We start from the raw sequence: 27,893 nt of genomic DNA, 5'->3' as shown, positions 1-27,893 counted from the left end.
AACTTGGCTGCTCAACACCCGGCTTGAGATCTAACTATTCCTTTAGTTTATGCTGCATTCGCAAGAAGAAGACTAATGACCTTATGACATGTCAAAAATGTCAATTGGAGCCTTAATCGGAGGAATACACAAATTCGGCATGGAGGCGCAGGGGTAGAGTTGCTGCCTTACAGCACTGGCAGCCCCGGAGACCTGGGTTTCATCCTGACTACCGGTGCTGTCTGTACGGAGTTTGTACGTTCTCCCCGTGACCTGCGTGAGCTTTATCCGAGATCTTTGGTTTCCTTCCACACTCCAAAGACGTACAGGTTTATAGGTTAAATAGGCTTGGTGTAAAAAAATGTTAAAAAATTGGACCCAGTGTGTGTAGGATGGTGTTAATGTGCGGGGATCGCTGGTCTGCGCGGACTCGGTGGGCTGAAGAACGTGTATCTGTTCAAGAAGGAACTGCAGATGCTAGAAAATCGAAGGTAGACAAAAATGCTGGAGAAACTCAGCAGGTGAGGCAGCATCTATGGAGCAAAGGAAATAGGCAACGTTTCGGGTCTGAGGAAGGGTTTCGGCCCGAAACGTTGCCTCTTTCCTTCGCTCCACAGATGCTGCCGCACCCGCTGAGTTTCTCCAGCATTTTTGTGTACCTCCGCTCTGTATCTCTAAACAAAACTAGATCAAAAACTGCACAAAACTGGTAAAGACTAGTAAGTGTTGGATGCTTACAGGATTGGGCGAGATTGGAAGTCCTCCTGGTTCATCCTTTCCGACTGCCGGATCTTCAGGATCTCTGTGTAACTCAGGTTCTGTAGTTTGCTCTTGAACTGGTCCAGTGAGTTAGGCTTGCTGGTCAGCGCTCTCATTATCTGCTCCTTTACAACTTGCATCACCTGAGGAGAAAGACAACAGAAAAACCTCTTGAAACTTTTCACCAACCGAGCTACAGTTGACTTCTTTCCACTCTCCTCCACGATCAGCTATTCCATCCAGCAGCAATTTGCTTGCTTGAAATTTCCAACAAAGTGTCAGATTTCCAAGATGCTGGAACCCCCAGCTGTTACTTTTGCAGTTAGAAGAATCAACTCCACAGAATAGACTGTGCTCTCAAAGAGGAAATTTGTTTTAGTTTTAGAAATACATCGTGGAAACAGGCCCTTTGGCACACTGAGTCCATGCCGACCAGCGATCCCTGCATACTAACACGATCCTACACACACTAACACTATCCTACACGCACAAGAGACAATTTACACTTTCACCAAGCCAATTAGCCTACAAACCTGTACATCTTTGGAAACCAGAGCACCTGGGGAAAACCTACGCAGGTCACGGGGAGAATGTACGAACGCTGTACAGACAGCACCCGTAGTCAGGATCGAGCCCGGGTCTCTGGAGCTGTTAGGCAGCAACTCAAGCGCTGCACCACCGTGTCACCCGACAAGCGCTATAGCCACAAGCACAGTCAATTTATATTGTTGGTATTGTCCACTTTGAGGTCGCTATAGTACAAGTGTCTTTTTTCTTGGTCTGCGTCCTGATGCCAAAAATGATGCCCTTCCAATAAATTTGACAGTCATTTCTAAGAGATCTCAATACCTCCAATGGATTGTACTTTTATATCTAACACTTTGCTGGATGTACTGTTTAAGCTGCAACATTTGGAATACTTGTTCGTACACCTTTTCAAGCGGCAGCGACAGCTGAAGCGACAGCTAAAAATGTACACCAAAAATGTACACCTCTATGCCCTCAGGAGACTGAGGAGATTCGGCATGTCTTTAACGACTCTTACAAACTTCTACAGATGCACTCATACAAAGCTGCATCACACCTTGGTTTGGGCACATTCTGTCCAAGACCGCAAGAAATTGCAGAGAATTGTGGATGTAGCCCAGTCCATCACATAGACCAGACTCCGCACTCCATCTTGACTCCATCTACACTTCTCGCTGCCTGGGAATGCAGCCAACATAATCAAAGAACTTGCCCGCCCATTGGTCACTCCATCTTCTCCCCATTACAATGGGGCAGAAGATACAGAAGCTTGAAAGCACGTACCACCAGACTCAGGAACAGCTTCTTCCTCTCTGTTATCAAGACTTTTGAATGATCCTTCTAAATGCTGGAGTATGGTCCCTTTTCTCCAACCTATAGTCATTGCAGTCATTGGACTTTTCCCCCGGAATTGTTCTGCCACAAGGCTGAGAACTACATTCCGCACTCTGGTATCTTTCTCTTCACTCTACATTTGTACTTGTGTTTGGCTTGATTGTATTTATGTGTAGTATTATCTGTTTTGTTTAGATCGCATGTAAACAAAGCTTTTCACTGTTCCTCGGCACATGTGACACTGACAAACCTAAACCTGACGTCAATGCTCTTTTGACAGTGTATCTTGCATGAAGATCTTGACTAACTACCTCCAACACTATTGACATTGGATATTGGTAATCACTGGTCTTGTTGAGAACATCAGGGAGCGCCCACTGCTCTCTTTTGATTCTTATCATGGGATCTTTTACACCCAACTGAGAAGGCACAAGGGTTGCCCAGGTACTCCATCAAAATACACCAAATTGCCCTCAGCTCAAAATATACTTGTGACATGCTCCTCAAACTGTGCAATATCGTGAAATTTGCTGGAGTAAATTTAATGCACGATGCCTCATCCATCTCAGAGCTGCATGATGCTCCACGATCCTGAGGAACAGACCAGAGCATGTTGTCCCGGTGATCACATGAGTTTCCTCCCACATCTCAAAGACGTGCGGGTTTGTAGGTTTAGTGGCCGCTATATATTTCGCCTAGTGTGTCGGGAGTGGATGAGAAAGTGGAGTAACATAGAACTAGTGTGAACAGGTGATCGATGGTTAGTGGGGAAGGGAAGAACTGCAGATGCCGGTTTAAACCGAAGACAGACTCAAAAAGCTGGAGTAACTCAGCGGGTCAGGCAGCATCTCTGGAGAAAAGGAATAGGCGACGTTTTGGGTCAAGACCCTTTTTCAGACCCGTCTCAACCCAAAACGTCACCCATTCCTTTTCTCCAGAGATGCTGCCTGACCCGCTGAGTTCCTCCAGCTTTTTGTGTCTGTCTAGATCAATGGTTGGCGTGGACACAGTGGGCTGTAGGGCCTGTTCATCACTAAACTAAAGAAGCAACTTCTACAACCGAGAATTTCATAAAGATTTTACCTTAAAAAGTAACAGGGAGAGAGAAAAGTATACAAATGTTTCTGTGGAAAGGTGTACTCTAACTAGACTTGCTTGGGAACATATCTGTACACTGAGAGCAGTATTATTTATCATTTAATGTTTTAAAAGCTTTATTTATTTTATTTTTATTTCCTTAATTATTTCTCAAATGGAAAAAAATGTCAGTTTTCTTGTCAAATTAAAAGGCCTGTCTCGTTCCCAATAGTGCGTTACTGTGAGATTTGTTTCCAATGACTCTAACAGTCAGAACCCAGTCTCGCTCTATCTCTCTCCTGGGGCGATGGGATGTGTATTCGAGCTCTCTGGCTCAATCACGTCTCCTGTCCAATGCCGCAGTCGCAGAGCACATAAATCATTTGTAAACAAAGGTTCTTTCGTTCTTCGCACACGACAAGCAATTTTCCTTAGATAGACCCAAAATGCTGGTGCAATTCAGCGGGAAAGGCAGAATCTCTAGAAAGAAGGAATGGTGCCTGGCCTGCTGAATTACTCCAGCATTTTGTGTCTATCTTCGGTTTAAACCACTATCTGCAGTTCCTCCCTCAGCAAGTTTGCTTCTCCATTCCTTCTGACTATTCATTTAAAGTAGCATCGATAGTCGAGAGCACTAATGAATAAATACCATGAACAAATTGCAACTTGTGACATGAGAGAAAATAGGTGCAGGAGTAGGCCATTCGGCCCTTCGAGTCAGCGCCGCCATTTAATATGATCATGGATGTTCATCCAAAAATCAGTACCCCGTTCCTGCTTTTTCCCCATATCAATAGACAATAGACAATAGGTGCAGGGGTAGGCCATTCGGCCCTTCGAGCCAGCACCGCCATTCAATGTGATCATGGCTGATCATCCCCAATCAGTACCCCGTTCCTGCCTTCTCCCCATATCCCCTGACTCCGCTATTTTTAAGAGTCCTATCTAGCACTCTCTTGAAAGCATCCAGAAATCCTGCCTCCACCGTCCTCTGAGGCAGAGAATTCCACAGACTCACCACTCTCTGTGAGAAAAAGTGTTTCCTCGTCTCCGTTCTAAATTGCTTACTCCTTATTCTTAAACTGTGGCCCCTGGTTCTGGACTCCCCCAACATTGGGACCATGTTTCCTGCCTCTAGCGTGACCAAACCCTTAACAATCTTATATGTTTCAATGAGATGCCCTCTCATCCTTCTAAACTCCGGAGTGTACAAGCCCAGCTGCTCCATTCTCTCAGCATATGACAGTCCCGCCATCCCGGGAATTAACCTTGTAAACCTACGCTGCACTCCCTCAATAGCAAGAATGTCCTTCCTCAAATTAGGGGACCAAAACTGCACACAATACTCCAGGTGTGCTCACTAGGGCTCTGCACAACTGCAGAAGGACCTCTTTGCTCCTATATTCGATTCCTCTTGTTATAAAGGCCAACATGCCATTCGCTTTCTTCACTGCCTGCTGTACCTGCATGCTTACTTTCATAGACTGATGTACAAGGACCCCCAGATCCCGTTGTACTTCCCCTTTTCCCAACTTGACGCCATTTAGAGTAATCTGCCTTCCTGCTTTTGCTACGAAAGTGGATAACCTCACATTTATCCGCATTAAACTTCATCTGCCATGCATCTGCCCACTCCCCCAACCAGTCCAAGTCACCCTGTATTCTCATAGCATCCTCCTCACAGTTCACACTGCCACCCAGCTTTGTGTCATCTGCAAATTTGCTAATGTTGCTTTGAATCCCTTCATCCAAATCATAGATGAATATTGTAAATAACTGCGGTCCCAGCACCGAGCCTTGCGGTACCCCACTAGTCACTGCCTGCCATTCTGAAAGGGACCCGTTAATCCCTACTCTTTGTTTCCTGTCTGCCAACCACTTCTCTATCCATGTCAGCACTCTACCCCCAATACCACGTGCCCTAATTTTGCCCACTAATCTCCTATGTGGGACTTATCAAATGCTTTCTGAAAGTCCAGGTACACTTCATCCACTGGCTCTCACTTGCCCATTTTCCTAGATTCCTTTAGCCCTAAGAGCTAAATCTAACTCTCTCTTGAAAACACTCAGACCACTTTTGTCATCTGCTGCCCCTACAGAATGTAGATCCGTACGGGTGTCAGGGGTTATGGGGAGAAGGCAGGAGAATTGGGTTGAAAGGGAAAGATAGATCAGACATGATTGAAGGGCAGAGTAGACTAGATGGGCTGAATGGCCTAGTTCTGCTGCTAGAACCTATGACATGGTCAGAAATATGGTCGCACCACTTTTCTTTAGAGATGCAGCATGTTGAAAGGCCGTATAGCCGACCAAGTCCACGGCAACCATCAATCACCCGTTCACACTAATTCCATGTTATCCCACTTTCAAAACTGGAGATAATCCACATGGTCAGACGGAGAACATGCAAACTCCACACAGGATCATACACAGGTTGCTGGCTCTAATAGCTGCTCCACTGTGCCGCCCTTAATGTATTCTGGAGTTTAATTGCTCCAATGGCAATGCCTGCCACTGAGCCAAAATCTCTGGAATTCTCTTACAAAATATCCTCCTTAAAGATATTCCTTGAATTCAAGCACTTGACTGGGCAATTGACTCATACAATCATGGACGGAAATCCCGGGGGTGGGGGAAGGGGGAAGGGGGGACAGACCCATCCCATGTTTTGAGATGTGGCGGACAATCCTGCCCATGTTTTGTAATCCGGATTTTGAAAAAAAATCTAATAAAATCTCCGCTTTCCACGAGACAGTAGGGGTGTCACTGTTAAGCGCTTATTAAATGTCTCCATTAACATCGTATTAACACGATGTGTCACCAATTGTGTTTTGACCTTCAAGTATTACTGAAGGTATTCACAGAGAATTTCTTAAAGCTGTCAGATGCAGATGCAATTACCATTTGAACTAATTGGATGTATTGGTGGTTGGGAAAGATTTAAACGGGTATCGGATTTAAATGGGTCAGGTCATTAAGGGCTCCGGTCGAACGGGTTTCCTGGCTGGCTTGCAGGTAAGTCCCTCATTCACGGTCACTCACGTTATTTAGATTTTTTTCCCATCTCTCTCTCTCTCTCTCTCTCCCCCCTCCAAGGTTAGTACTTCTGTTTGCCTTTATTTGCTTCAGTTTTATTTGTTTGTGTTATTTATCACATTGTAGCTTTTGAAAGATTCAAGCGGGTATCAGAATCTTTCCAATGGCTGAATCGGCCTGTTCACGAGGCCTTTCATCGCCCGGAGCGGCTTAAAATCAAACTGCTGCGTCGAGGCGATCAAGATATTGAAGCCCCCACCGGCCATGTTTAAGCCGCGCCGGGCGATAAAAGACCCCATAAACAGGCCGATACAAGCCCCATGATTCGGGGCGGACGAAGCTGCTATTGCAGGGATTCGGAGTCGGTCACCAACCAGGTCAGCTCCCGATGTTACCGTCCACAGGGTCCACGGCTGAACCCTCCAAAGCCTCGCGCATGTGTGTGTGTGTGTGTGTGTGCGCATGCGCGCGGCCATCAAGAAATTGTGTCCCCCCATGTTTTGGTAGCAATGCAGAAAGAAGCCCTTCGGCACAACTTGCCCACGCCGACCAACATACCCCGCCTACACTAGTCCCACCAGCCTGCTTTCGGCCAATATCCCTCTAAACCTGGAAGAGTGGGCAGAGAGTGGCAGATGGAATATAGTGTAGCAAAGTGTGGAGTCATACATTTTGGTAGTAGGAATAAAGGCATGGACTATTTTCTAAATGGGGAGAGAATCCAGAAATTGAAGGCGCAAAGGGACTCGGGAGTGTTTGTCGTCACAGGGCCTGTACTCGCTGAAGTTTAGAAGAATGAGGGGGGGGTCCTCATTTAAACATGCAGAGCTTCGATAGAGTGGATGTAGAGAGGTTGTTTCCACTAGAGGGAGATTCTAGAACTAGAGGTCATAGCCTCAGAATTAAAGGACGTTCTTTTATGAAGGAGATGAGAAGAAATGTATTTAGTCAGAGGGTGGTGAATCTGTGGAATTCTTTGCCACAGAATTGTATAAATGCCAAGTCAGTGGATTTTTTTAAGGCAGAGATAGATTTTTGAATAGTACTGGTGTCAGAGGTTATATGGAGAAGGCAGGAGAATGGGGTTAGGAGGGAGAGACAGATCAGCCATGATTGAGTGGCAAAGTAGTCTTGATGGGCCAAATGGCCTATTTCTACTCCTAATCCGGTGAGTTCAAAAACCCAGCGCGGGGCTTGTTTCAACAGAGGTCCAGGAGCCGGTGGTGAGGGAGGAGCGACGTCCTTGTGTTGAGTGTAAAACCCATCGCGGGGCTTGTTTCAGCAGAGGCCCAGGAGCGGTGGTGAGGGAGGAGCGACGTCCTTGTGTTGAGTGTAAAACCCAGCGCGGGGCTTGTTTCAGCAGAGGCCCAGGAGCCGGTGGTGAGGGAGGAGAGACGTCCGTGTGTTGAGTGTAAAACCCATCGCGGGGCTTGTTTCAAGAGGCCCAGGAGCCGGTGGTGAGGGAGGGTGGAGCCACAATCTGCAACGTTCCATTCGCAGATCACACTTCAAATTAAGTGGGCTTGAGGAAGCCGCTGATTGGTCGAACGGACTAGAGGAAGCAGCTGATTGGCTTGTATCCCGGGTAAGGCTTTATTGTATTGGGATAAGGGGGGGAATGAGGGCCAGGGCAGTTTACTGTTCTGGATGTCAGATGTGGGAGGTCATGGAGTCTGAGTGCCCTCCAGACGTCCACATCTGCGCCAGGTGCATCGAGATGGGGCTCCTAAGGGACCGTGTTAGGAACCTGGAACAGCAACTCGATGACCTCTGTCTGCTCAGGGCGAGCGAGGAGGTCATAGAAAGGAGTTACAGAGAGGTGGTCACTCCAAGAAGGGAGGCAGACAACTGGGTCACAGTTAGGAAGGGCAATGGGCAGAGGCAGGGACTGGTGAGTACCCCGGTGGCTGTACACCTTGAAAATAAGTACTCCTGAGTAAGGGTGGGGGAGACAGCCTACCTGGGGGCAGCGACAGCGGCCGGGCCTCTGGCACAAAGACCGGTCCTGTTGCTCAGAAGGGTAAGGAAAAGAAGAGGAGGGCAATTGTAATAGGAGACTCTATAGTCAGGGGGTCGGATAGGCGATTCTGTGGATGCAGACAGGAGACCCGGATGGTAGTTTGCCTCCCTGGTGCCAGGGTCAGGGATGTGTCTGAACGTGTCCAAGAAATCCTGAAATGGGAGGGAGAGGAGCCTGAGGTTGTGGTACATATAGGTACCAACGACATAGGTAAAAAAAGAGAAGAGGTCCTGAAAGAAGAATTTAGGGAGTTAGGTAGAGAGTTAAGGAGAAGGACTGCAAAGGTAACAATCTCATGATTACTGCCTGTGCCACGTGACAGTGAGAGTAGGAATGGAGCGAGGTGGAGGATAAATGAGTGGATGAGGGACTGGTGCAGTGGGTATGGATTCAAGTTTCTGGATCATTGGGACCTCTTTTGGGGAAGGTGCGACCTGTACAGAAAGGACGGGTTGCACTTGAACTCGAGGGGGACCAATATCCTGGCGGGGAGATTTGCAAAGACTACTGGGGAGACTTTAAACTAGTATGGTTGGGGGGAGGGACTCAAATTGGGAAAGCTAGCAGTCAGTGTGTGAGGCAGGAGGCAGAGAATGGTAGCACTCTGACCGAAAATGTAGGGGAGAGAGAAGAAAAAGACAATAAACAGAGAATAAGAGAGGGTGGGTTTCTTAAATGTGTATATTTTAATGCTAGGAGCATTGTAAGAAAGGTGGATGAACTTAGAGCCTGGATTGACACCTGGAAGTATGATGTTGTGGCGATCAGTGAAACATGGTTGCAGGAGGGCTGTGATTGGAAACTAAATATTCCAGGAATTCGTTGCTTCAGGTGTGATAGAATTGGAGGGGCAAGAGGTGGAGGTGTTGCATTGCTTATCAGGGAAGATATTACAGCAGTGCTTTGGCAGGATAGATTAGAGGGCTCGTCTAGGGAGGCTATTTGGGTGGAACTGAGAAATGGGAAAGGTGTAGCAACACTTATAGGGGTGTATTATAGACCGCCAAATGGGGAGCGAGAATTGGAAAAGCAAATATGTAAGGAGATAGCAGATATTAGTAGTAAGCACAAGGTAGTGATTGTGGGAGATTTCAATTTTCCACACATAGACTGGGAAACACATTCTGTAAATGGGCTGGATGGGTTGGAGTTTGTAAAATGTGTGCAGGATAGTTTTTTGCAGCAATACATAGAAGTACCTACTAGAGAAGGGGCGGTGCTGGACCTCCTGTTAGGAAATGAGACGGGTCAGGTGGCAGAGGTATGCGTTGGGGAACAGTTCGGGACCAGTGATCACAATACCATTAGTTTCAATATAATTATGGAGAGGGTCAGAACTGGACCTAGGGTTGAGATTTTTGATTGGAGAAAGGCTAACTTTGAGGAGATGCGAAAGGATTTAAAAGGAGTAAATTGGGACAGTTTGTTTTATGGGAAAGATGTGGAAGAGAAATGGAGTACATTTAAAGGTGAAATTTTAAGAGTACAGAATCTTTATGTCCCTGTTCGGTTGAAAGGAAATAGTAAAAATTGGAAAGAGCCATGGTTTTCAAGGGAAATTGGACACGAAAAGCTAAAAGAAGATATGAGGTTGCTTTGGCAAGTAAGGTGAAAGTAAATCCAAAGGGTTTCTACAGCTATATTAATAGCAAAAGGATAACGAGGGATAAAATTGGTCCATTAGAGAGTCAGAGTGGACAGCTATCTGCAGAGCCAAAAGAGATGGGGGAGATATTGAACAATTTCTTTTCTTCGGTATTCACCAAGGAGAAGGATATTGAATTATGTGAGGTAAGGGAAACAAGTACAGTAGCTATGGAAACTATGAGATTCAAAGAAGAGGAAGTACTGACACTTTTGAGAAATATAAAAGTGGATAAGTCTCCAGGTCCGGACAGGATATTCCCTAGGACATTGAGGGAAGTTAGTGTGGAAATAGCAGGGGCTATGACAGAAATATTTCAAATGTCATTAGAAACGGGAATGGTCCCCGAGGATTGGCGTACTGCGCATGTTGCTCCATTGTTTAAAAAGGGGTCCAAGAGTAAACCTAGCAATTATAGACCTGTTAGTTTGACGTCAGTGGTGGGCAAATTAATGGAAAGGATACTTAGAGATAATATATATAAGCATCTGGATAAACAGGGTCTGATTAGGAACAGTCAACATGGATTTGTGCCTGGAAGGTCATGTTTGACTAATCTTCTTGAATTTTTTGAAGAGGTTACTCGGGAAATTGATGAGGGTAAAGCAGTGGATGTTGTATATATGGACTTCAGTAAGGCCTTTGACAAGGTTCCTCATGGAAGGTTGGTGAAGAAGGTTCAATGGTTGGGTATTAATGGTGGAGTAGCAAGATGGATTCAACAGTGGCTGAATGGGAGATGCCAGAGAGTAATGGTGGATGGTTGTTTGTCAGGTTGGAGGCCAGTGACTAGTGGGGTGCCACAGGGATCTGTGTTGGATCCACTGTTGTTTGTCATGTACATCAATGATCTGGATGATGGTGTGGTAAATTGGATTAGTAAGTATGCAGATGATACTAAGATAGGTGGGGTTGTGGATAATGAAGTAGTTTTTCAAAGTCTACAGAGAGATTTATGCCAGTTGGAAGAGTGGGCTGAAAGATGGCAGATGGAGTTTAATGCTGATAAGTGTGAGGTGCTACATCTTGGCAGGACAAATCAAAATAGGACGTACATGGTAAATGGTAGGGAATTGAAGAATGCAGGTGAACAGAGGGATCTGGGAATAACTGAGCACAGTTCCCTGAAAGTGGAATCTCATGTAGATAGGGTGGTAAAGAAAGCTTTTGGTGTGCTGGCCTTTATAAATCAGAGCATTGAGTATAGAAGTTGGGATGTAATGTTAAAATTGTACAAGGCATTGGTGAGGCCAATTCTGGAGTATGGTGTACAATTTTGGTTGCCTAATTATAGGAAGGATGTCAACAAAATAGAGAGAGTACAGAGGAGATTTACTAGAATGTTGCCTGGGTTTCAGCAACTAAGTTACAGAGAAAGGTTGAACAAGTTAGGGCTTTATTCTTTGGAGCGCAGAAGGTTAAGGGGGGACTTGATAGAGGTCTTTAAAATGATGAGAGGGATAGACAGAGTTGACGTGGATAAGCTTTTCCCACTGAGAGTAGGGAAGATTCAAACAAGGGGACATGACTTGAGAATTAAGGGACAGAAGTTTAGGGGTAACATGAGGGGTAACTTCTTTACTCAGAGAGTGGTGGCTGTGTGGAATGAGCTTCCAGTGAAGGTGGCGGAGGCAGGTTCGTTTTTATCATTTAAAAATAAATTGGATAGTTATATGGACGGGAAAGGAATGGAGGGTTATGGTCTGAGCGCAGGTATATGGGACTAGGGGAGAATACGTGTTCGGCACGGACTAGAAGGGTCGAGATGGCCTGTTTCCGTGCTGTAATTGTTATATGTTATATGGTTATACTTATGACTAGGACTTGTCCTAGGCATGTACCTGTCTACATGTTTCTTAAATGTTGCGATAGTATCTGCAGCTCTGACATCATGTCCTGACATTTCCTTTTGTGTCCATTCATAGAAACATAGAAAATAGGTGCAGGAGGAGGCCATTCGGCCCTTCGAGCCAGCACCACCATTCATTATGAACATGGCTGATCGTACCCAATCAATAACCCGTGCCTGCCTGCTCCTCATATCCCTTGATTCCACTAGCCCCTAGAACTCTATCTAACTCTCTCTTAAATCCATCGAGTGATTTGGTCTCCACTGCCCTCTGTGGCAGGGAATTCCACAAATTCACAACTCTCTGGGTGAAAACGTTTTTTCTCATCTCAGTCTTAAATGGCCTCCCCTATATTCTAAGACTGTGGCCCCTGGTTCTGGACTCGCCCAACATTGGGAACATTTTTCCTGCATCTAGCTTGTCCAGCCCTTTCATAATTTTATATGTTTCTATAAGATCTCCCCTCATCCTTCTAAACTCCAGTGAATACAAGCCTTGTCTTTTCAATCTTTCCTCATTACTATTATAGCATCCAATGTCAATGGCTTTTTGCACAGATCTCTTAGTTCAGTTTAGTTTAGTTTATTGTCACAAAGCTTTTTGTTCCGTACTAACCAGTCAGCAGAAAGACAATACATGATTACAATCGCTGAAGAAGGGTCTCGACCTGAAATGTCACCCATTCCTTCTCTCCACAGATGCTGCCTGACCCGCTGAGTTACTCCAGCATTTTGTGTCTACCACATGGTTACAATCGATCCATTTAAGTGTCCAGATACGTGATAAGGGAATAACGTTTAATGCAAGGTAAAGCCAGCAAAGTCCGGTCAAGGATAGTCCGAGGGACATCAAAGAGGTTGATAGTGGTTCAGCACAGCTCCCCTCCTCGATGCTCTTAACCAGCTCCTCCTCACTGTAGATTTGCTCTTACATTGCACATTCGCCAAGGTCTACAACCCAGAATAAAGATTGGTGGCTTCAGGTTCCCAGCCAAATAAACCTGCTTCAATTATATTCTAGCCCTGTTGCCTCAAGTTAATTTACTGATCTAAATGAAAAATTTCAATTACACAGTTTAACCAACGCAATACAAGGTTTTTTAATTCAGTTTTTCAATGCGTGAACGCACAATTCAAATAAAGCAAATTCAAATTAAATGCAGTAAAGACAGAAAAACCTCAGAAATCCAAATGAGAGAATTCTTGTAAGAAGCCCATTTTATAAGGTTTGAATCTTCCATCTGAGGATGTATAGAATTAAATTCTCAACAATAACAGTAACAACTTGCATTTGTACAGCACCTTCAATGTTGTAAAAATCTGAACATGTTACACTGGTGTATGATTGAGCATCACACACATCTGACAGTGGGACACAACTGGAGCTGTTAGATCTGGTAACCAAAAGCTTCACCAGAGAGGTGAAGGTGTAGCACGGTGGTGCAGCGGTAGAGTTGCTGCTTTACAGCGCCCGAGACCTGGATTTGATCCTGACTACGGGTGCTGTCTGTACGGAGTTCCCACGTTCTCCCTGTGATCCCGTGGGTTTTCTCCGGGTGCTCTGGTTTCCTCCCACACTCCAAGGACGTGCAGGTTTGCAGGCTTATTGACTTCTGTAAATTATTCAGTGTGCAGGACAATGCTAGTGTACGGGTGATCGCTGGTCGACGTGGACTCGATAGCCTGTTTCCATGCTCTATCTCCAAACTAAAATAAACTAAGAGTTAGATTTCATCTTTGAGGAAATGTTGATGTTCAGAGTACAGGCTGCTGGGTATTTGTCTTGTGTGATTCAAAATGGGCAATTGATTATCCAATGCGACCCAGTGGTGCAGCTGGCAGAGTTGCTGCCTCACAGCACCGGTGACCCGGGTTCGATCCTGACCCTGGGTGCTGCCTGTGATGAGTTTGTACGTTCTCCCTGCGACCGTGTGGTTTTCCTCTGGGTGCTCCGGATTCCTCCCACTTCCATGGGCGGATATCCCGGGGGGGACAGGGAGACTCCTCCCCCCCCCCCCATGTTTTGAGAGGTGGGGGACAATCCCCCCCCCCATGTTTTGTAATCTGGATTTTAAAATTTGGTGGGAAAAAAAAATCTATTAAAAATCTCCGCTTTCCGCGAGACAGTGGGGGTGGGACTGATGATCGAAGGCGCCGATTGGACGAGAGAGACGTCGGTCAGCAGGCAGTGGGGGTGGGAGGGGGGGCGGGACATGATGATTCAGCGCAATGATTGGAGGAGGGAGGTGTCGGTCTGAGGCGGAAGTAGGGGGGTGGGACTGTGGATAGAGCGTGGTGATTGGAGGAGGGAGAAGTCCTGGTGGAGCAAAGATCATAGAGCGGAGCTTGAACCGGCCCGTTCGCAGGGCCTTTCAACGCCCGGCGCGGTTTAAAATCGGCCGCGGGATCTTCCATCGCCCCGCGGACAAATTGCTGCGTCGAAGCGATCGAGGCTCCCGATGTTGAAGCCCCTGCCCGGTGATGGTTTTAAGCCGCACCGGGCAATGAAAGGCCCCGCAAATGGGCCGATTGAAGTCCCACGATTCGGGCGAACTAAGCTGCTGTTGCTGGAGTTCGGAGTCAGTCACCAACCAGGTCAGCTCCCGATGTTACTGTCCACAGGGCCCACAACCACCAAGGAATTGTGTCCCCCCCATGTTTTGATAGCGATCTCCACCCCATGCACGTTCTCCCTCCGTACAATTTTGGTCTCCTAATCTGAGGAAAGACATTATTGCCATAGAGGGAGAACAGAGAAGGTTCACCAGATTGATTCCTGGGATGGCAGGACTTTCATATGAAGAAAGACTGGATAGACTCGGCTTGTACTCGCTAGAATTTAGAAGATTGAGGGGGGATCTTATAGAAACTTACAAAATTCTTAAGGGGTTGGACAGGCTAGATGCAGGAAGATTATTGCCGATGTTGGGGAAGTCCAGAACAAGGGGTCACGGTTTAAGTATAAGGGGGAAGTCTTTTAAGAAAATTTGTTTCTTCACACAGAGAATGGTGAATCTGTAGCACACAGAAAGTAGTTGAGGCCAGTTCATTGGCTATGTTTAAGAGGGAGTTAGATGTGGCCCTTGTGGCTAAAGGGATCAGGGGGTATGGAGAGAAGGCAGGTACAGGATACTGAGATGGTTGATCAGTCATGATCATATTGAATGGCGGTGCAGGCTCTAAGGGCCGAATGGCCTACTCCTGCACCTATTTTCTATGTTTCTAAACGCGTGGCTTTCCTCCGGGACATCTGGTTTTCTCCAACTTGTAGGTTAATCGGCCTCTGTATGTCCCCAGTGTGTTGGGAGTGGATGCAAAAGTGAGATAACATAGAACTAGAGTAAATGGGTGATCAGTGTTTAGCGTGGACTGGCTGGGCCAAAGGCCCTGCTTCCATGCTACATCTGAAGACGAGATATGGAGCAGGATAGGAATTTGAGAGACAGAGAGAGACGGATAGAGAGAAAGACAAATAGAGGTAGAGGTAGATGTAGAAATATAGAGATAAGAATTTGGGAATTCTAGAGATAGAGATAGAAATATGGTTTGGGAACAGCTCCATCCAAGACCGCAAGAAATTGCAGCAAATTGTGAACGCAGCCCAGACCATCACACAAACCAACCTCCCTTCCATTGACTCCATCTACACTTCACACTGCCTCGGCAAGGCCAGCAGCATAATCAAAGACGAGTCTTTGCCACTCCCTCTCCTCCCATCGGGCAAAAGGTATGGAAATGTGAAAACGCACACCTCCAGATTCAGGGACAGTTTCTTCCCAGCTGTTATCAGGTAAATGAATCATCCTACCACAACCAGGGAGCAGTGCTGAACTACTATCTACTTCTTTAGTGACCCTTGGACTTTCTTTGATTGGATTTTGCTGGCTTTACCTTGCACAAAACGTTATTCCCTTATCATGTATCTATACACTGTAAATGGCTCGATTGTAATCATGTATCGTCTTTCTGCTGACTGGTTAGCACACAACAAAAGCTTTTCACTGTACCTCGGTACACGTGGCAATAAACTAAACTGATATAGATAGAAAGATATGAATTTGGGAGATCTAGAGATAGCGATAGAGATAGAGAGAGAGGGGAAGAGAGGAAAGATATTAAAATTGAAGCACTGCTAGACTCTGGCAAATACAGCGCTGAAGGTGAACAGCACTTTTGTGAGACGTTACAGATGGCAGATTTTGGACGTATTTTATGTCTATAATGTTTGGTAGATAGGAGTTGAGACTGGAGGGCAATGTTAATGCAGCAACTCCGATGACAAGTTGTAAAAGGAGTACCATATGGAACATCCCTTTCAATGCTGAATTTTCCAACTCCAAGGATACTTGGGATTGAACAGCTAATTTTGCACTGGCTTACATGTCAATGAAACCTTCTGTTTTCATGCTCCAATTACATGCAACCACAATAATAGCAATGGGAGCATATGCAGTGGGTTATTGCAGCAATAAAGGACACAGCGGGTCAGGCACCATCTCTGGAGAACACAGATAGCTGACATTTCAGATTAGGACTGCTTTACAGACTGTCAATCTCTGTTCTTTTACACTTCAAGGGTATAGCGCTTACTCTCAGGACTTAAGTATTAACTCATTTGGTGTATGTTATTGTCTGAATGAATAGAAAAGTATTCATTGTTTTGTTTTTTACAATAAACAACTCATTAACAACAACAGGAAATAGACAACACGCGAGCATAACAGCACATGACCAGAAGGAACTGTAGATGCTGGTTCGCACGGAAGATGGACACAAAATGGTGGAGTAACTCAGCGCGTCAGGCAGCATCTCTGGAGAGAAGGAATAGATGACGTTTGGGTCGATCATCAGACTGAGAGTCAGGGGAATGGGAAACTAGAGGTATGAATAGGTACAGAACAAATCAGAGCTTGCATCGATAACTCAGGAAAGGTGGAGCCCACAATGGTCCATTGTTGGCTGGGGACGAGGAGATAAAGAAGGGATACAAGCAGTGAAATTAGGAAGAGGACTAGGGTGGGGGAAGGACGTGCACATTTCCACAGCCTCTTTTTAGTTTAGTTTTGTTTGGCGATACAGCGCGGAAACAGGTCCCTCGGCCCACCGAGCCCGCGCCGACCAGCGATCCCCGCACAATTTACATCTATACCAAGCCAATTAACCTACAAACCTGTAGGTCTTTAGAGTGTGGGTAAAAACCAGAGATCATGGAGAAAACTCATGCAGATCACGGGGAGAGTGTATAAACTCCGTACAGACAAGCACCCTTAGTCAGGATCAAACCTGAGTCCCTGGCGCTGTAAGGCAGCAAGTCTGCCGCTGTGCTGCCATGCCGTCCCTAAGTGTAGATGCTTCAAATCAAGTTATCGTCTATGTGGAAATAATGCAATGTGAAGAGAATTGGCAAATCATTGCGCAACTCTGGCTGATATTCAGATCTGCAGTTCTAAGCAGCTGTCTAACGTGCTTGATTACACATTGTTTATCATCTTAAGGTGATTTCCACACGGGGGCCAACTGGGATTAAAAAAAACATGCTCAATAGCTTGAGGATGCCAGGGTCAATGCCAGCTGGGTACATTACCAGCAACCTCTCCTTCAGAAAACAGCCGCTTCTACCTTCACTCCAGACACTTGAGCACAACATTTATACGGACTTAGGGAATGCCGTACTGTCAGAAGTGCCAGCTTTCAGATGATGTGCTAATCCAAAAATTGCACGCCAGGTTATCAAAGAGGAGCTGTTGTTGGTGTCCGGGCTAATACAGACCACTCGTGTTTTACACGTGTTTGGTTTATGTTTTGGTAATAATGCGCTTGGTTAATTAATACCAAAACCTAATTTACGCGCTGTACTTTTGAAATAACATGCTCATATTTATGCCTGTGTAAATGTGTATGTTTAATTTATGCGTCAATGGACCATTCTGGGCTCCAGCTTCCCTTGATCATCGTTGCTGGCTTTGATCTGACTTTTTGCATATATTACATTAATTTGTTCCATGTACCTTTTGACATCTCTCGGTTCCCTCTCCCCTGACTCTTAAGAAGGGCCTCGACCCGAAACATCACCCATTCCTTTTCTCCAGAGATGCTGGGTGGCACACTGAGTTACTCCAGCTTTTTGTGTCTATCTTTGTTGAATTACATGCTGCTGTTCACTAAAGTAACCCCCGCTCAAAACACGAAGTGGTTTAATAGCCACTCATCCATCCATTATCTGATCACGACCAAAACTGCTGTTAGTGGGTCCCTTGCTGTGCACACAATATCTGTTGCATTTCCCATGTTACAACATGGACGAACTTCACAAGTACTCCTCTGAGGTATTTTGTGGAAGCCTCCAAGTTGAACTGTTCTGTATTTTTGTTTACAATAAATACTCTGTTGTGCTGCAGCAAGCAAGAATTTCATCGTCCTATCTGGGACACATGACAATAAACTCTCTTGACTCTTGACTTGAAGTCAGATCAGATATTATACATTGTTTTTATACAGCATTATCTGATCTTTAGTTTAGTTTAGAGATACAGTGCGGAAACAGGCCCTTCCGTCCACCGTGTCCACGCCGACCAGCGATCTCCATACGCTAACGGTATCCGACACACTCGGGACAATTTACAGTCTTTACTGAAGCCAATAAACCTACTAACCTTTGGAGTGTAGCCGGAAACCGGAGCACCCGGAGGAAAAGCCATGCAGGAACGTACACATTCCATACAGAGAGGACCCATAGTCAGGATCGAACCTGGGTCTCTGGAGCCGTAAGGCAGCAACTCTACCCAAAGATCCTATAGCAAGAAAGATAGACCACTCCTGCTAAATGCAATGGGCTGACGTGTAGTACGCAATGTGGGCCTTTTTTTCATCCATTTCCGTAACCCGACCCGACTCGCAGTGTAATCAACGTTGCGGGGGAACAGTTTGTGTTAATAAATTATAATTCTGAAAATGAGGAGAAGATTTTTCCCAAATAACATTTATTTTTACGAGGATGTTCCGTAACCGGCTTCCGTCTCCGCACTAGTATCCTATGGGATCTTTGGTGCGTAGACGGAAGCCGGTTACGGAAATGGGGCCGAGAATGACCCATGAATCTGCCCATGACCGTACTACGTCTTTTTCGTCGAGTGATCTATCTTGCTTGCTATAGGATCTTTGACTCTACCACCGCGCCACTGTGCTGCTCCTGATCGGATTGGATAGCATGCAAAACAAAGCTTCTCAGTGCACCCCGGCATGCAGGACAATAATAAACCTAATTCTAAACCTGGTGTTAATGAGCCTTGTCTTCAGTCACAGCCACAGCAGTCGACGTGAATCAGCCGCTTTGGCCACTACTTGCAACTGGAGTGGGGGAAGGGGAATCCCATACAATTGACATTTTGCTATTCTGCCAATTTAAGCAGGACGGCAGTAAACTGTCAGGTCTTTTGACAATAGACACAAAAATGCTGCAGTAACTCAGCGGGATAGGCAGCATCTCTGGTGAGAAGAAATGGGTGATCTTTCGTGTCGAGACCCTTCTCCAAACTGATGTCAGGGGAGAGGGAGATACATAGATAAGGAAGCGGAAGGTGTGGAAATAGGACAAAGGGAATGGAGATCAAGGAAAATGTAGAATAGATCATTGTTAGCTGCGAGAAAATAACAACAAAGCAAACAGAGATATTGACAACGTCTACACAATATCATTGCAGAGATGGAGTTTGATCTAATTTGAAAGCAACATCTGAACTGTGATTGTTAAGAGAGACAGGAAATCATGCTTATAATGGGTGCTGCAGGCAGTGAATGTTCGGCCTACCTGACGTTTGTTAATCTATAACTCAAATTGTACGTTGCTTACATTTTTAATGCTAACACATCCCTCATTACTAATTTAATCCTGCTGATATATTTCTACATTCAAGCACCATCCACTACTAAGTGCATCATAAAGCTTTTGATGTGTGAGCACAATTGGACATTACAGCTTTATGTCTGCACTAAATAGCCAGATGAGGAAAGGCTGGGGCAGATGGAGAAAGGTAGGCACTGGGAGAGAGGGAGAGAGAGAGAGAGAAAGTAAGTCAGAGAGTGAGACAGAGAGCAAGACAGAGAGAGACAGAGTGAAAGATAGATAGATCCAGTAAGAGAGAAACAGAGAGACAGAGAAAGAGGCAGACAGACAGGGAAAGAGTGAGAGATTCAGTCAGAGAGAAACAGAGGAAGGGAGAGACAGAGGGAGTTTAAGTGAGAGAGATTTAGTAAGAGAGAGGATTAATAATGCAGCCTTTCACAAGATACTTCAGAGGAGCACGATAAAGAGATTTAGTAAGGCAGGGAGAAAGGGAGATTTAATGTGGGTGAAAAAGAGAGATTTAGTAAGGGAGTGAGAAAGGGAGATTTAGTAAGGGAGTGAGAGATATCCTGGAGAGATTTGTCGTGATCAGAAATGGGAACCTGGCTTTCCCCCTCCCTCTTCATCAAACATGAGCGGTTGTCACTCTTCAATCCATGAACTAATTGGAATATCCCTCACAGCAGAAACCGGAGTCTCCACAAGCCAGCTGCTCACTGCTTTCTATCATCTTAGCCATTAGGGAAAGGGAGCAATGAGCTGCAGATGTAACAGGCTCTTTATAACCTGTTACTAAATGATTAATATTGTGATGAGGCAAAATCAAACCCAAATATTTCATGTTCTAGCCACAAACAGGACATCTGAATTTCCCCTGAATAAGGGGATTAATAAAGTAAATCTAATCTAATCTAATTAATAATTGACCCAGCACTTTATGAAATACACCAAACATAAACATACAGCACAAATCTTAATTAGTTTCACACAATTTTGCTGCCGGATCGAACACAAAATGGGTAATAATGGCTTTCAGTTTTAGTTTAGTTTAGAGATACAGCGCAGAAACAGGCCTTTTGGCCAACTGAGTCTGCGCCAACCAGCGACCCCCGCACACTAACACTATCCTACATACTAGGGACAATTTACAACTTTTATCAAAGCCAATTTATCCTACAAACAAAAAACATCTTTGGAGTGTGGGATGAAACTGGGGAAAACCTATGCGATCACAGGGAGAACGTACTAATGACATGTATACAGCACCCACAATCAGGATCGAACCCGAGTCTCTGGCGCTGTGAGGCAGCAACTCTACCACTGAGCCACCGTGCTACCCAATTTGTTAGCATCCAATATGCGTGATAACTTGTAACCACTGGTAACACTTCTACAATGATGATTTCAAAGTTCCATAAATACATCTTTTACAATCTCTAACGATGTCTAGATTACTTGTGCCTAGTTCCAGAGTTTAGATAGAAATGAATGACAAGCTGAAAGATCAACATTTACCAAGCACCATACAGATTAATACACTGCACCACGAAGGGTAAAATCCAAGCTCACAAACATAACCCAACCAAAGTGATTAATATCTCCTAACGGTATTCTAAACCACTCAACTGAAGTGATCAACATTATCTGCCCAGTGTGGCACAGAGTAGCTGCCATACAACGCCAGAGACCCTGGCTCAATCCTGACTACAGGTGTTGTCTGTACGGAGTTTGTATGTTCACCCTGTGACCTCGTGGGTCTTCTCCGGCTGCTCCTCCCACACTCCAAAGACATACAGATTAATTGGATTAATTGGCATCGGTAAAGTTGTAAGTTCTCTATTGTGTAGGATAGTGCTCATGTACGGAGCGATCACTAGGTGGCATAGACTCAGTGGGCCGAAGGGCCTCTTTCCGCTCTGTATCTCTAAAGCCTAAAGCGACCAGCACGCTGACTAACCCTCAAACTCCAGAATGCAGTAGTGAACTGAACTGAGAGCAGACAGACTAACATCACCCACAAAGTGATCAATATACTGACCAACAAAATTCCAACATAAGCCAAATAACTAGTAAGCTGACTGACTGACATGCTCAACCAAACTCAGCTGATCCTATTACCCTATTGATTAGTACAGGTGTCAGGGGTTATGGGGAGAAAGCAGGAGAATGGGGTTAGGAGGGAGAGGTAGATCAGCCATGATTTGATCACCCATTCACACTAGATCTATGTTAGACACTTTCTCATCCACTCCATATACATTAGGGACAATTTATAGTGGCCAATTAACTTACAAGCCCGCACTTCTTTGAGATGTGTGAGGAAACGGGAGCACCCGGAGAAACCCACGTAGACACTGGGAGTATGTGCAGACTTCACACAGATGACCCAAGGTCAGGATCAAACCCAGGTCTCTGATGTTGTATAGGGCTATAGAGATACAGCGCGGAAATAGGTCCTTTGCCCCACCGAGTCCACACCGACCAGTGATCTCTATGCACTAACACTATCCTACACACACTAGGGACAATTTACAATTTTACTGAAGCCTATTAGCCTACAAGGAAAATGTACAAACTCCGTACAGAGAACACCCGTAGTCAGATCGAACCCGGGTCTCTGGTGCTGTAAGGCAGCAACTGTACTGCTGTGCCAACGTGCAGCCCTTTCATAAATTAGAGGAGAATGCTGATTGATCATAACTTTGAAAGTTAATAACAAGGTATTTCCAGGTATAGCCATCTTTAACAGACAATCACAACCTTACTACATCAGTTTAATTTAGATTATTTACATTGACCACAATTAATTCATTGCCACAGACGGTGTCATTGTGTCACAGTGTCACAGACGGTATCAAGTCATTCGGTATTTCTGAAATGGAGATTGATATGTTCTTGATTAATAAGGGTGCCAAAGGTTACAGGGAAAAGGCAGAAAATGAGGTTGAGGGGGAAAAATAGATCAGCCATGATCGAATGGCAGAGCAGACTCAATGGGCTAATTCCGCTCCTATGTCTTATGGTCTCATCTCATCCAATTAGATCTCTGAAACCCTTCAGCTCTGTAACCCTGCAAGATGAAGTTTCACTTCTATCCTTTCGAGCATCCCTGAGGTTACATCTTCCACCACTGGCTTGGCCGCCTTCAGCTGCCTGGGCCCTAAACGTTAAAATTCACAGCCTCAAATGTTCCTGGAAATTTAGCACCACTTTGCACATTGGAATGCACAGATTGCTTTGTGCAATCAGCATATGATAACTCAGTCTTTGCAACCCCAGCCAGGAGCTGTTGGCAGCCGATGATTTTAACATTGCTGTGGAGCTATCTTCTCTACAACCAACACCTCGAAGACTCAGAATAGAGCTTACATTCTCAAGAGCAAATACTTGTTGGTTTCTGGCCTTTGGCAGATGAACATCAGAAAGGAAAGATATAACAACTCTTTGCAAAGCCCATGAAAGAAAGGGTTTTTTTTCCCTTTGTTACATTCTTTGTTCAAACATCGCAGAGGAATGAATTCTCAGATTGAAAGCAATTTCAATTCCTCTGAAGAAGTGTGAAGAAGGGCTGTAGAAATGAAGACGTGGCTCTGCAAACTCTCCTTTGATTGCATTTCGAAGTATTCTCTCCGTTGTATTAATGCAATGATTCCTTTTCTTATGTGTAGGAAGGAACCGCAGATGCCGGTTCACACCGAAGATAAGGCACAAAATGCTGGAGTAACTCAACGGGTCAGGCAGCATATCTGGAGAAAAGGAATAGATGATGTTTCGAATCGAGTGCCTTCTTCAGACTGAGTGTCACGGGAGAGGGAAAGTAGAGGTGTGAAAATGTACAAAACAAATCGGAGCCGGCACCGATGGCCAAGGAAAGGTGGAGCCCACAAAGGTCCATTGTTGGTTGTTGTGGGCTCCGCCTTTCTTTGGCCATCAGTGGTGGTTCTGATTTGTTCTGTGCCTTTTCATACCCCCTATTCCTTTTCTTAGTCAGGCCCCAGCTTTTAATGTGCTTGGCTTCAATACATTCTCTCTCCCTCACTCTCGCTGTCGTTTCCAATCCCTTCTTGAGACTTGCACAACTATTTTCAATAAAGACAAAAAGTACAGGTGTAACTCAGTGGGTCAGGCAGCATCTCTGGAACATGGATAGGAGAAGTTTCAGGTAGGGACCCCTCTTTAAACAATTTTCAATGTTATTACACTTATGCATTAATGGCCTTTACCCGAGTCATAGAGTCATACAGAATAGAAACAGACCCAACTCGCCCATGCCATCTAAGATGTCCCATCCCAGCTCGTCACATTTACCCACGTTTGACCCATTGTCCTCTAAACATCTCTTATTCATGTACTTTACTCATGTATTCATGTATTGTACTCGTCTCAACTCCCTCCTCTGGCAGCTCATTCCTTCGTGTGAAAAAGTTGCCTCGGGTTCCTGATAAATCTTTCAATATAATACAATAATACTTTATTAGCCAAGTATGTTTTGCAACATATGAGGAATTTCATTTGCCAAGTCAGTCATACAAATAAAAAAGCAACAGAACACACAAAATACATTTTAACATAAACATCCACCACAGAGACTCCTCCACCACATTCCTCACTGTGATGGAAGGCAAAAAAAAAGTTCAAATCTCTTCCCTTCTTTGTCTGCGAGCTCTCGATGGTAAGGACCGCAGGCTAGGGATCGTCTTCGATGGTAAGTCCACGCCCGTGCATGGGGCTCAAAGTCAGTCCCGAGCGAGGCGTCCTATCCAAGATGTTAGGCCGCAGAGCGACCGGAGATACGACCCAGAAAGTAATCGCATCTCCGGCATGGTAAGAGATTGAAAAACAAGTTTCCACCGACCCCCTCCCCCACATAAAACAAACAAGAGAACAGCAAAACACGCTCAAAATAACAAAAAAAGACGAAGAAGCAGACAGACTGTTGGTGAGGCTGCCAATCGTATGGCGCCCTCTGGTGGTATTTCTCCTCATAAACAAACCCTTGCCTTCTAAGTTCTTGATTCCCCTACCCTGGGAGAAAGAGTCTGAGCATTAACCTATCTGTTCCAATCATGGGTCCCTTTAAAAATAACTATTTTAGGCCACCAAGTATATTACAATATCTAGTTGATGTGCATGATAGACAAGTAATTCAGTGTATTAATTCAAGTAATAATGAACAATTAATTCCACAGATACTGTGCAGAGACCATCCAGTATGCATCACTAAGAACGGGTAGATATTTTGGGGAAACCAGGAACTGCAGAAGATGTTTCTTACACAAAGGCCACAGAGTGCTGGAATAACTCACAGGGTCAGGCAGCACCCGTAGTCAGAACATAGATAGGTGATGTTTCGGTTGGGACCCATCTTGATTGCAGCCCATTCGACTAGTCAATGCAAGAGTTGATGCAGATGGTTCAGATGTCCCCAAGCTCATTTCAGTTGGGAGAACACTAGGTGACGTTTCGGGTCAGGACCCTTCTTCAGACTGATTGGGGGCGGGGGGGGGGGGGGGGGGGGGCAAGAAAGCTAGAAGAGAGGAAGGGAAGGACAAATCCCCCCCCCCCCCCCTCACCTGTATCAACCTATTACCTGCCAGACTTTGTACTGCCCATCACCTCTTCTATCCTTCTTCTCCACTCCTCCTCCCCCCCCAGTCAGTCTGAAGAAGGGTCCCAATTCATAACATCATAAGAAATAGGAGTAGAATTGGACCATTCAGCCCATGAAGTCTACTCTGCCATTCAATAGACAATAGGTGCAGGAGTAGGCCATTCGGCCCTTCGAGCCAGCACCGCCATTCAATGTGATCATGGCTGATCATCCCCAATCAGTACCCCGTTCCTGCCTTCTCCCCATATCCCCTGACTTCGCTATCTTTAAGAGCCCTATCTAGCTATCTCTTGAAAGTTTCAGAGAACCTGCCTCCACCGCCCTCTGTGGCAGAGAATTCCAGACTCACAAATCTCTGTGAGAAAAAGTGTTTCCTTGTCTCCGTTCTAAATGGCTTACCCCTTATTCTTAAATCATTCAATCATGGCTGATCTATCTCTCCCTCCTAACCCCACCATCCTGCCTCCTCCCCATAACCTCTGACATCTGCATTAATCAAGAATCTATCTATCTCTGCCTTAAAAATATCCACCAAACTCAAAAGTCAAAAATTCTAAACTAAAATATTCACTGACTCAAAGCGTCACCTAGCCATGTTCTCCAGCGATGCTGACTGACCCACTAATTTTCTCCAATATTTTGGTCCAATGTAGATATGTTGTGACCCCCCCCCCCCCACACGCACACATTTATCAATAAGCCTTTACAATTTAGAGAAAGAACATTGGAACTGCAAATAGCTAATGAGTAAGAGAAAACAAATCAAGATGTGAACACTGCAGAATCAGAAACGATAATTAAATAGCAGGAAATAACATCATGACAGAGATGGTATTCCATGTTAAATTCCTCTCAATACAAAATAACAACTTGTCATGTGCAATTCTACAAGTATTAGAAACCATGATTTCAAATGCCTTAAAGCTACCTGAACAGAGATTCTGATACAGAGTGAAATGAGTGCCACATGGAATCAGTTTCAAGGCTCTCAGTAAGTTGTGCAGACAGGAATCTGAGAAAATAGGACAAAATAACCTCGATAACTGAGCAATGTTCATAATCATCTGTCATTTCAAGTGGGACATTATGTTAAAAGTGACACAAAAGCACGCCTTGATGTGGGAATTTAAAGCCCTGGTTTTGTGCAGACCAGATGACACCAATAGATTTCAGTGCACCTCCTGCAATTTGAAGTAATGCCCACCGTTTGTATTGTATTGTATTGGCACAGTGCATAGAAGGCTCGAGGAATAAAATACTGTGTTTCTAAAAAGAGAGTACAGACACAAAAAGCTGGAGTAACTCAGCAGGTCAGACCGGAGAAAAAGAACCCTTCTCCTTCCTTCTCTCCAGAGATGCTGCCTGATCCGCTGAGTTAAGCCCCTGTCCCACTTTCACGACCTCTGCCGAGTTTGCCATTGACTCATACTCGCAGCATGGTCATCACGAGGTCGTAGGTAGGTCGCAGGAGGCCATAGGTAGGTCGTAGGTACTCGTAGCATCAAGTAGGTCGGGGCGTTTTTTCTAACATGATGAAAAAATGTCCAAGAGACAAAAAAAGTCGTGAATTAGGTCGTGAAAGTGGGACAGGGGCTTTTTGTGTCTATCTTCGGTTCAAACCACTGCCTACAGTTCCTTCCTACCCATTTCCTACACCGAATGGCCTAATTCTACTCCTATCACTTATGAGCTTATGACTTATTTTGTCTAAAAAGAGGGAAAGAGTAGTAAGAGGAACATATAAACAAGAGCAGAGGATTTTGCTTATCAGATTGACATTATTCAATTAGGTCGTGGCTGACCATAACTCCATAACACAGATGGCTTGTATTAATTCCATTGCCGTTTAATCCCCTTAACAAATAAAACTCCAGCTGGCGAACAATGAAAGCTTCGTAGATCATGTGCACTGTGACAAGCCAACATTCGATGTTGAGATCCACTCCAACCACAGTTGTTCCAAAGATCTCACCACCACACCTCAGCTAAAGCGCCAGGGAATGCTGCAGTGACTTTTAGAAGACTCAACAAATCAGTTCAGTTCAGTTTATTGTCACGTGTACTGAGGTACAGCAAAAAGCTATTTTTGCGTAAGAAGGAACTGTCGATGCTGGTTTACACCGAAGATAGACACAAAATGCTGGAGTAACTCAGCGGGACTGAGACTGAAGAAGGGTCTTCTATCCAGTGATGCTGGTTGTCCCACTGAGTTACTCCAGCCTTTTTTGTTGCGTGCTAACCAGTCAGCGGAAAGACAATACATGATTACAATCCAGTCATTTGCAGTGTACACATACGATACGATAGAATTTTATTTATCCCAGGAGATAAAAATGTGGAACGAATGTAATATGTGATTGTAGATCTGCTTCTGTGGCGAGCAAGCAAATAGTCGCCTGGGTTGGGGGAGGGGGGGGGGGGGGGCACGCGTCATCTTGGAATACAAGGTTTGTAACCAATTATTAACCAGGCACAAAAGTTATATTTTGTTAAGGGACAAAATGGTAGTTGACATATTGGACATTGGTAGTGGACAAGTTCCCAGCTGCAATAATATACCTGCCTGGGTCATGGATCTGAGGTCACCACCTTGAGCTTTTCAGAACTTTATGAATGAGTCGGAGATGCTGTCCACCATCCTGCTCTTAATGACCACTGTTCATCATTCCCAGAAGCACAATATTTCCATTATGTCCGGAAAGCATTGCTACC

The 27,893-nt window shown here is 45.0% G+C and overlaps 1 protein-coding gene and 1 long non-coding RNA gene across 6 annotated transcripts in view; one reads left to right on the top strand and one right to left on the bottom strand.

The window, feature by feature from the left end:
• The window catches only part of LOC116966958 (engulfment and cell motility protein 1), a 314,863-nt gene that overhangs the window by 42,529 nt on the left and 244,441 nt on the right, over positions 1-27,893 (bottom strand). For all 5 annotated transcript variants that reach the window (XM_033013349.1, XM_033013359.1, XM_033013365.1 and 2 more), the window contains one exon: positions 718-881. In XM_033013349.1, coding sequence (XP_032869240.1) covers positions 718-881 — 164 coding nt within the window. The remainder of the gene's footprint in view (positions 1-717; positions 882-27,893) is intronic.
• Positions 3,100-18,469, top strand: LOC116966980. The gene is made up of 3 exons (XR_004410105.1): positions 3,100-3,109; positions 7,168-7,171; positions 18,430-18,469. It is a non-coding gene; the product is annotated as an uncharacterized LOC116966980 (long non-coding RNA).

Source organism: Amblyraja radiata, chromosome 2 (assembly GCF_010909765.2).
Source record: "Amblyraja radiata isolate CabotCenter1 chromosome 2, sAmbRad1.1.pri, whole genome shotgun sequence".
NCBI lineage: Eukaryota > Metazoa > Chordata > Chondrichthyes > Rajiformes > Rajidae > Amblyraja > Amblyraja radiata.
The sequence above is the reverse complement of the archived record's forward strand: the minus strand, read 5'-3'. Positions and strand labels throughout refer to the sequence as shown.